The 10,270-nt window shown below is 47.0% G+C and overlaps 1 protein-coding gene across 1 annotated transcript; it reads left to right on the top strand.

Annotated features, from left to right (window-relative positions):
* The first annotated feature begins 200 nt into the window (after positions 1-200).
* LOC127319550 (chaperone protein ClpC1, chloroplastic) lies at positions 201-7,981 on the top strand. Its single transcript, XM_051349520.2, has 10 exons — positions 201-356; positions 1,005-1,579; positions 2,732-2,847; positions 2,926-3,048; positions 3,125-3,310; positions 3,523-3,738; positions 3,954-4,171; positions 5,809-5,884; positions 5,963-6,052; positions 6,447-7,981. Exons 2-10 carry the CDS (start codon positions 1,033-1,035, stop codon positions 7,623-7,625), a joined length of 2,751 nt encoding a protein of 916 aa, XP_051205480.1. The 5' UTR covers positions 201-356; positions 1,005-1,032; the 3' UTR covers positions 7,626-7,981.
* The last annotated feature ends 2,289 nt before the right edge of the window (positions 7,982-10,270 follow it).

Here is a 10,270-nt window from a genome sequence, read left to right as displayed (position 1 = left end):
GAATGATACTAATTTTATACAAATAGTCTTTATCTATTTAAAGTAATTTTTAGTCAAACAAAAAGCACGTAAAACGAGAACGCCTTATTCCTTAAAACGGAGGTAGTAGATATCAAACGACCTCTTACAGATATAGTCGGAATAATACTCGCCCATCCTCGAAAGCAAACGAGCCCTTTAGAAAGTGGGGAAAACAAAGTGAAAGGGAGTGCCTGCGGTGAGTGACGTAACGCAGCCGACTCATCTTATCTCTTTCTCCTTGCCCCCTGTGTATAAACTCCATACCTTCTTCCTCCTGAAGCCTCCCCGCCCCGAGCTCCCCCTTCCCCTAGGGTTTGCCCCGCCCCATAAGCAAGGTATCAGATCGCCCAACCCATCCTCTCTCCCTGCACTCTCTACTCTGATTTGTGTGTCCTTAAGGCATCTTTCTCGCGAGTTCCACCTTGAATTTTATCCATTTCTGCGGTTCCTCCCATCCGTAATCCTTGCAGCCTGTTATCCCGTGGCGTACCTGGTGATTTGAATTCGAAGGTGGTGTTTCCGCAGTAGATATTAAGTTGGCTGCTCTCATTTCCCCCGAGTTTTCTTGGGGATAAATTATTCTCGTTATTTTGTGTATACTAGGAGCTCCAGCTGTGATGGTACGACGACCTACTACCCTTTTGATTGGGATTGGATTGATTACTGGGTCTTTTAGCCGGCCGTTTGTCTTTGCTACTAGGGTTTGGGGATGCCATTTTCTCAGTGGATTCAAAGTGCCTTATTATCCTTAGTGCTTGTGTAGCAATAAGCTGAATTGATATACATGGAAGAAACTATGATGCCGTTTTATTATGCAATTTTGCTGCTGCGTCAATTTGGGCTTCCTTGAGTGTGGCTTTGATAGATAACTTTCTTGCCTTACAGGGTGCTGTTTACTTGCTGTTATTCAATACAATATCTATCTTAGCTGCACCCGTGATCCATTTTGGTATTTTATTTGTGCTTACCATTTACATTTTCAGGTCTTGGTAAAAGGGTAGCTTGGGGGACATGGAGGGGGCTCTGGTTCAGTCAGCAATTGTTCCTACCGTATATAACAACTGCGCTCAGGTCCGGGGGCGTGCCAGGGCGACAGCAGTACGTAGTATGAGGACACATACTATGACCCTTGGAGGTTTCCAAGGACTGCGGAGGGCAAACTTTCTGGACACCAAATCTGTGGTTAGGCGTGATTTTGGCTCTATTGTGGCAAGTCAGCTTGCACGTCCAAGAGGAAAGGGGTCTAGGATGGTTGTCCGTGCCATGTTTGAGCGCTTCACAGAGAAGGCAATCAAGGTTATTATGCTCGCTCAAGAGGAAGCGAGACGTCTAGGCCACAATTTCGTCGGAACAGAGCAGATCCTGCTTGGACTTATTGGTGAGGGTACAGGCATTGCCGCTAAGGTTCTGAAGTCAATGGGCATCAATCTTAAGGATGCTCGCGTGGAAGTTGAGAAGATTATTGGCCGGGGCAGTGGGTTTGTCGCTGTCGAGATTCCTTTTACACCCCGCGCAAAGCGTGTACTGGAGCTGTCACTTGAAGAAGCTCGTCAGCTTGGTATTAACCTTCTTATAGCCCATATGTTATTTTTCGTGCTTTATGTGAACACTGCAAGTTGTCTATAATTCTTTCAACCACGTTACTCTAAATGGTGTTTTTTTTTTTGTATTCCTATCACTTCAACTACATTTAATACCACTATCGACCAAAACATGATTTTCTCTGCCCACATGAAGTTCTTCTTTGTGGTTAGGATATACTTTGGCAAAGTCATATCATTTTTTATAAAAAAGAGTGGCCGTAACAGGAACAAACCATCAGTGCTGTTAATGATAGAGGTAATTGTGTGTACACGCCGCAAATGCGAGCATGGAGGCTCGAACGCGGGCGCGCTGGGACCTATCAGCAGATCGCTGCCACCGGGCTACGCCTCGGTCCCCAGTCATCAGAAAATGACTACTACCTTGGTTCCAAAATAAGTGTCCCAAATTTTTCTAGATTCGCATGTATCTACACACTAAAACACGTCTAGATACATGCGAATCTAGAAAAATCTGTGATACTTACTTTGGAATGGAGGGAGTAGTTCAGAATCACATACTATAGTAAAAAAGGTTATGCATTTCAAAATGACTCAGAGGTCGTTTGGTATCCATCATTTGAGCCTGGAATCCTGGAATTCATTTTGAAATTCCATAGGTGGGCTGTTTGGTTGCCACAGAATTGGGCCATCATTTCATTTAGGAAATCCAGCAAAATGATGCCATGTGTAATCACAATTCCGAACTGAAACCTGTCATTCACAATTCCTGTGCCAACCAAACAAATTCAATATTGAATTCTACTGTCATTTACAATTCCTGTGGCAACCAAACAAGTGTCCATTTCTGGAATTACAATGTGTATTCATTTCAAAATGCTACAAATGAAATGAAAACCTGGCTTCCAAACGACTTCTCATATTTTTTAGGTTGAGAAAAGATGTCAGCGTGCTTTAAGTCATTTTGAAGGTAGGGTTGAAGTTCGCTATGTGATATACTTCCATATATGGCCACCACATATCCATTTCATGCTGCATTTGCTTGTATATTGGCACAAGATGTGAAACCACGGAGAACCAACGGTAGACATACATATGCCATGTTATATGCTAGTTATCCATAATAATGCTTGAGTGCTAGCTGCTAACCATGGTTCTTCATTGTTCAGGGCATAATTACATAGGATCTGAACACTTGCTCCTAGGCCTGCTTCGTGAAGGTGAAGGTGTGGCTGCCCGAGTGCTAGAAAGCCTCGGCGCTGATCCAAACAACATCCGTACACAGGCAATCCTCTTACCTTTGCCTTCCATTTTAGATGTTTCAAGTTGCACTATGAATGACATAATATGACTTGCTGCGCAGGTCATAAGAATGGTTGGTGAAAGCACAGAAGCTGTTGGTGCTGGTGTTGGTGGTGGAAGCAGTGGTCAAAAAATGCCTACACTTGAGGAATATGGTACTAATTTGACAAAGCTAGCTGAAGAGGTAATTTTTCGTTTCTCATTTCTGAGCTTCTTTGCTGCATTAGATTGGATGTGAATCTGTTCTAGTTCTTTTGCAGGGTAAACTAGATCCAGTTGTTGGCAGGCAAGACCAAATTGAGCGTGTCACCCAAATATTAGGCAGGCGAACAAAGAACAACCCTTGCCTAATTGGAGAGCCTGGTGTTGGAAAAACTGCTATTGCAGAGGGTCTTGCACAACGTATTACCAATGGGGATGTTCCAGAAACGATTGAAGGAAAAAAGGTAGTGTACAACCATCGATTTTTTTTGTATTGTTTTGGTTCTTCTGCTGTCTGAATAAGCTGGTATGTCCAAATCATTGCGCTCATTATCTGATAGGTGTTCTGACGGTTTTGATAGTGCATGATATATTAATACATCTATTCCTAATTTCCCATGGTATATATCTTGGTAATGTTCCACGAAATTGATGTTTTGTTGTTTTGACTATCTAGGTTATTACACTTGATATGGGGCTCCTTGTTGCTGGTACCAAATATCGTGGAGAGTTTGAAGAAAGGCTGAAGAAGCTTATGGAGGAAATTAAGCAAAGTGATGATATTATTCTCTTCATTGATGAAGTGCACACTTTGATTGGAGCTGGTGCAGCTGAGGGTGCGATTGATGCAGCCAACATCTTGAAACCGGCTCTTGCAAGAGGTGAACTGCAGGTAAGAACAAAAGAAAGTTTGTAAACCCTTTTCTGTTTATCCTGCTCCCTTCTCTTGGTTGTGTATATAAGATTTCGTAAAAAAACCTTGTCCAGGGTGAACCTGACATGTTTATGCAGATTGTATTCAAGTTGAGTGGCAACTATGATAGATATAATCAATTCACATATCTATATTTTACTTTCTCCATAGTGGTTGATGTTTTCTTTTTTCAGTGTATCGGTGCCACAACGCTAGATGAGTACAGAAAGCATATTGAGAAGGATCCGGCACTGGAAAGAAGATTTCAGCCAGTCAAGGTTCCAGAACCAACTGTTGATGAAACCATACAAATTTTGAGAGGTCTTCGTGAGAGATATGAGCTTCACCATAAGCTGCAATACACAGATGATGCTCTTATTGCTGCTGCGAAGTTGTCGTATCAGTACATCAGGTTTGCACTAGTTCAATATCTCGCTCGTCCGATGAGAGCTTATAATGTTTCAGCACTCAAAGTTTGTCCCATCTCACTATAACTTGATTTGAGGTTCCACATGTCCTGAACTGTTTTGGGAAATTTAGTTTTACTATGTTTTTGGCTAGTAATGTAAGAGCATGTCTAACAGGCCCCGTATAACCCGCCCACCCCGTAAAATTCCGGCGGGATACGGGGCCGGCGCGATTTTGGGCGTCTAGCAGGCCCCGTATTCGGGCCGGCCCGTTTCGGCGGAATACGGGGCCCAGGAAATCGGCCCCGTCGCCCCGTACTTATAGTGGGCGCAGGTGCGAGTGAGGGGTTAACCCCTCACTCGCAACCCTAGCTCCGCCGTGCGCCGCCGCCTCCTCCTCCTGCTCCGGCGAGCAATTAGTCGCTCCCCCGCGCCGCATTCCACCCGCCGCCACCTGCATGGACTCCCGCCGCCGTAGTAGCGCCTCGCCGGCGAGCGGATCGAAGCGATCCCGCTCGCCGGACACCGTGGAGGACGCGTGGCGGCTCAAGTGCAAGCGCTCCGCCGCGGGGAGCCGCCGTGCGGCGTGCCGGTACGTCGGCGCGCTGTACGTGCCGGATTCGCTCCGGGAGTACGCCGCGGGTGGGCGGTGGTACCGTCAAGACCCGCCGCTCAAGCCGATGAGCGGCGAAGCCTTCGAGAAGTGGCTTGCCGAGTGGCAGCGCGACCGCGCGGCGAAGGCGGCATGGGCAGCGACCATCGGCAGCACCAGCGGCGGAGGAAGCGGAGGCGGCGAGGAGGAAGAGGAGGCGGCGGAGGAGGACGCGGCATACTTGCAGGCGGTGGCCGAATCCGAGGCGGAGGCTGCCGAGAAGGCGCGGGCGGAGGCAGACGAACAGGCGAAATAGCGGGGTTTTAATTTTCCCGGGGTTTTATCCAGTGTATGATCAATGAAGATGAACTATGGTTTAATTTTCCCGGGGTTTTAATTTTTAAAAATACAAGGCGAAATACGGGGTCTGCTAGACGGAATGGTTCAGCAAGACGCACTTTTGGGATACGGGGCGAAAAACTCGCGTTATACGGGGCAGAGAAATAAGGGGCCTGTTAGACATGCTCTAATGTTGCAGTAATTTCTGAATGATGATTTCTGCATTTCGTAAACCCATGCTTGTTTTATTAATTAATCCATGTAAGACTGAAAATTGTAAGAAGTTCAGAGAATGGAAGTTAGTAGAACATTGTGTATGATAAATGCGATAAAACATATTTCAGTCAGCTCTTACCTGGATATCAACCAACTCATCGAATTTGTTAATTATTCTGCCATCTCTTGGCTGTTTGAAATCTGAGATCAGCTACTAGAATTGAAAAATATTAATCTCAATAATATGCGACAAATTTTGTTCTTCTTAAGTACTGCAGATAGTTCTATCCCCAATGCAGAAAAGAAATAATGTTAGTGTGCAGTGGACATGGAGGCTAATATTAGGTTCACAGCCTAGTGGTTATACTGAGATTTCTAGTTTCTGTGCTACTAACTTGGATACATGCTGCCTTGACTCCGAGTCGAGAATACATATAACATTGAACAGGAGCTTCCAATGTTTTCCTAATTTATTAAATTTTTATCACCATACAGTGATCGCTTCCTGCCTGACAAAGCTATCGACCTGATTGATGAAGCTGGATCACGTGTCAGGCTTAGGCATGCTCAGGTATCAGCACACAGCTAACTGTTACCCATTTTGACATATGGTGTTGCTTTCCTATCTAAGTCTGGAAATGTGTCACAGCTCCCTGACGAAGCCAAAGAATTGGACAAAGAACTTCGCCAGGTTACCAAGGATAAGAATGAGGCAGTACGTGGCCAAGATTTTGAGAAGGTACCTGTCTTGCAATTATGCTCTGACTCTGAGTTAATGTGCTATGATAACATTTGATACTACCTCTGTTCCAAGTAGATGATGTTTTTCAAAGTGTGCAGTCAATTATCTCTATCTTGAACAACTAATAGAATCTATTTAGGTTTGTGAGGTACAAAATTATCATTAGATTATCCTGAAAATAGTCCACAATATGTTTTGATTATGCTTTATGTGCATGTTGGAGATAATGCAAAGTGGAGAACTTCATTTATTTTGGAATGAGTGTGCATGGCAAAGAAGCCCCTCCCCGATTGGTCATTTTTTTCCTTTGCTCTTGCAACTTCGAAGGGTCGTCACTCACCAGTATTTCCTTCTGATAAATTCCTGCCACTAACCAGTATAATTTTGACAGGCTGGGGAATTAAGAGACAAAGAAATGGAACTGAAGGCACAGATCACAGCCATAATTGACAAGAGCAAGGAAATGGTTAAGGCAGAGACTGAGTCTGGTGAAGTTGGTCCTTTGGTCACGGAGGCAGATATCCAGCACATTGTCTCTTCTTGGACTGGAATACCTGTCGAAAAGGTCTCCTCTGATGAATCTGACCGTCTGCTGAAGATGGAGGAAACACTGCATCAACGTGTCATTGGCCAGGATGAGGCTGTCAAAGCTATTAGCCGTGCAATTCGACGAGCCCGTGTTGGCCTCAAGAACCCAAACAGACCTATTGCTAGCTTTATATTCTCTGGACCAACCGGTGTTGGTAAATCAGAACTGGCTAAAACTTTGGCATCATACTACTTTGGCTCTGAGGAAGCCATGGTCCGGCTTGACATGAGTGAGTTCATGGAGAGACATACTGTCTCCAAACTAATTGGGTCGCCACCCGGATATGTTGGCTATACTGAGGGTGGTCAATTAACCGAAGCAGTTCGTCGTCGCCCTTACACAGTAGTTCTCTTTGATGAGATTGAAAAGGCACATCCAGATGTGTTCAACATGATGCTTCAGATACTGGAAGATGGAAGATTGACTGACAGCAAGGGACGGACAGTTGATTTCAAGAATACACTATTGATCATGACATCAAATGTTGGAAGCAGTGTCATCGAGAAGGGAGGCCGCAAGATCGGATTTGACCTTGATTACGACGAGAAGGACACAAGCTACAACAGGATCAAGAGCCTGGTGACTGAGGAGCTGAAGCAGTACTTCCGGCCTGAGTTCTTGAACAGATTAGATGAGATGATTGTTTTCCGTCAGCTGACAAAGCTGGAGGTGAAGGAAATTGCAGACATTATGCTGAAAGAAGTGTTTGACAGGCTGAAGCTAAAAGAAATCGACCTTCAAGTGACCGAAAGATTCAGAGATAGGGTGGTGGATGAAGGTTACAACCCGAGCTATGGTGCCAGACCACTGCGGCGTGCTATCATGAGGCTGTTGGAAGACAGCCTGGCAGAAAAGATGTTGGCCGGTGAGGTGAAAGAAGGTGATTCCGCTATTGTCGATGTCGATTCAGAAGGCAAAGTTATAGTTCTCAATGGTGGCAGCGGGGTCTCAGAGCCGCTGACTCCCATTTTGAGCACCTAATCATATGGAGAATATGACTCCAAAATCCAGTCTCACCTCAAGCTGTGGCGTGGAGCTGACACCTCTCTTCCATTTAGGTGGTGTCTGTGTACTCAGATCTTGTTGCAAGGCAGGCAGTAGAAACTTCCGCATAGCTCACAGAGACAACACGCCTAGATATTTAGTTTCTTTGCTTTTGAAAGAAACCTGGAAGCTTTATTTTTGTTTCAAGTATATGGGGCCCTTCCAGGTTTGAGCTTCTTGCAGCAAGATATCGGTAGAAACTGTTGTTTTGTGAAGGGTTTGAATCCCTGCTGCTGTCCTCATGGACGAATGACTAGAAAAATCTTCAATAATGATGTCCCAAGCATCGGATACCTCCGTCCCCGGTTTACAGGCCTACGTGTATCCCAAAATTGTTAATTTAACCAATATAATATAAGATTTATGCTACACAAATTATATCATTAAAAAGTACAACATCTACATTCTTGAATGGGAAACGCTGACGATCAGCCAGGGGATTAGAAATCTAATCGTCCCTCCGCGCGTGACGCATCGCTCGGCAGCGCATGGCGGGCCCCACCCCATCTTTCTTCTTCCTTTCTTTCTCAGCCACACACACGCGCGAGCCAACCAACTGCGCCGCCACCCGCACACGCATGAGGAAAGCAACCGCGCCGCCGCCGCCCGTTGGCCGGCCTCGCCCCAACCGCCGTCCTTCGACCGGCCTCCGCGCCGTCTCCTTCTCCCTGGGCTCCGGACGGCATCCGCGCCGCCGCCTTCTCCCGGGCTCCTGGCCGGCCTCCGCGCCGACGCCATTGAGGCACTCCAAGCAGCCGCGGCCGCTGCAGCTCGCAGGCCGCCGCGGGCCTTGCAGCTCGCGGGCAATTGATTCGCTCCGCCGCGTTCCACTAGACCCGCCGCCGCGCCCCTGGATCTCACGCCGCCGCGCCTTTGTGTAGGCATGGAGCAGATCGTCGTGGCGCTGGAGCTGCCCACCGGTGGGAGAACACGTTGAAGGGGCAGGGGGCACCGAAGACTTATTTTGTGGCGTTGCTACAATTTTTATGTTCTTTTGCTACTATAGCATATTATTTTTGCTACCATGTCTCCGATGAGGTCTCCAGTGACATCTCCGGCGAGGTCTCCGATGAGGTCGCTTTTGCTACATTTAGCAGACCTTTTTCGCTACAATATTCTTTTTTTTTTGCTACAACATCTCCGGCGAGAATCCATTGAAATTAGTGTTTGCTACATTTGTTATAGGTGTTTGCTACAATAGTATATTTTTCTGCTACAAATTCTCCGGCGAGGTCTCCGGCGAGTCTCCGACGAGGTCGGTTTTGCTACAATAGCAAAACCAAGTTGCTACAATCTTTGTGTGTTTTGGCTACTATAGCATTTTTTTTTGCTACTAAGTCTCCGGTGAGGTTTTTGGTGGGTCTCCGGCGAGGTCTCCGGCGACAACTCCGGTGACATCTCCGGCGAGTCTCCGGCGAGACTCCGGCGAGGTCTGTGTTTTTAGGTGAAAATAGAGTTTGCTACAATTGAACCATTTTTTGCTACTTTGGTGCATTATTGTAGCAAAAGTGGGAGAGGAGGCTGGTTGGTTTGATCTAACGGCCAAAAACGTCCCAAATCTGTTAATCGAACGGTTGGGAATCCGGGGGATTAAATTTCTAATCCCCCGGGGGACGCCCAGCACTTCCCTTCTTGAATCCCTACTGCTGCCCTTTGATGGACGCTAGAAGATCTTCAATCACGATAGCTGTTTCCGGGAATACATAGATCCAGTCTTGGATATGTATAAAGGATACTCTTGTATTTGACGCGTCTTTTATTACGCATCGATCGATCCATGGGAATGTAGTTCGATAATCTGTCTAGCCTCTTGCCCTCTTCCTTAGGCTGGCTACACTGCTAGTATCATATGTAGTATCATGCATAGTTGCATACTACGCCCACAGTATCAAAGTTGGCGCCCTTGGTCTCTTCCACCTCTTCCTCATGGAGCCCTCGGAAGCACTCCGTGCTCAAGGAGGCCAAGATTGCCACCTGCTCCTGGTCGCCTTGGAACTGCTCCTCCTTGCCCCACTAAGCCGCATGCTTCGCCGCCTCGGCTTCCGTGTCTGCTATGAATGCCTCGTTCCACTCGTCAAAGTCATCGAAGTTGAAGTCCGACAGCTCGAACTCGGCGGCAGGCTACGATGGGTCCACTATCACGGGTTGCAGCGGCTCAGGCTGCGGTGATGGTTGCGCCGCTGCTGGCGACGTGTGGTTGTTCCAGTCTAGCATCGAGTACTTGGTCGACAGCCGGCGTGGCATTGTTGTGGAGAGGCGAGTTCGGCAGAGCAGAAGAAAGCGACGGTGGTGGAGAGGCTAGTGCGGCGCATGTGAATGGAGAGGGCGCACTAAATAGGGTGTGGCGACTCGCCGTAGAGCATCCGACGCGTCGCATTTACATCGACATCTGCAAGTGGAGAACCGGTAGCTTCATTAATGGTAACCCGCCACAGAATATCCGAGACCGTCGCATTTAAGGATTGATTCGGCCATGGAGTCACTGACATGCTGGTCCCATCTTTTAAATTCGACGTGGCATCGTGTGCCGACGTGCCCATTCGTCGCTCCGCGCGAAGGGGGCGACATGAGTTTGTCGACAA

Source organism: Lolium perenne, chromosome 6 (assembly GCF_019359855.2).
Source record: "Lolium perenne isolate Kyuss_39 chromosome 6, Kyuss_2.0, whole genome shotgun sequence".
Classification (NCBI taxonomy): Eukaryota; Viridiplantae; Streptophyta; class Magnoliopsida; order Poales; family Poaceae; genus Lolium; species Lolium perenne.
The sequence above is the reverse complement of the archived record's forward strand: the minus strand, read 5'-3'. Positions and strand labels throughout refer to the sequence as shown.

Coding starts and splice junctions, on each gene's coding strand:
- LOC127319550 (XM_051349520.2), top strand. CDS start 1,033: ATGGAGGGGGCTCTGGTTCAGTCAGCAATTGTTCCTACCGTATATAAC. Junction 2,848..2,925: donor CAAACAACATCCGTACACAG/GCAATCCTCTTA, acceptor CTTGCTGCGCAG/GTCATAAGAATGGTTGGTGA. Junction 3,739..3,953: donor TTGCAAGAGGTGAACTGCAG/GTAAGAACAAAA, acceptor TTCTTTTTTCAG/TGTATCGGTGCCACAACGCT.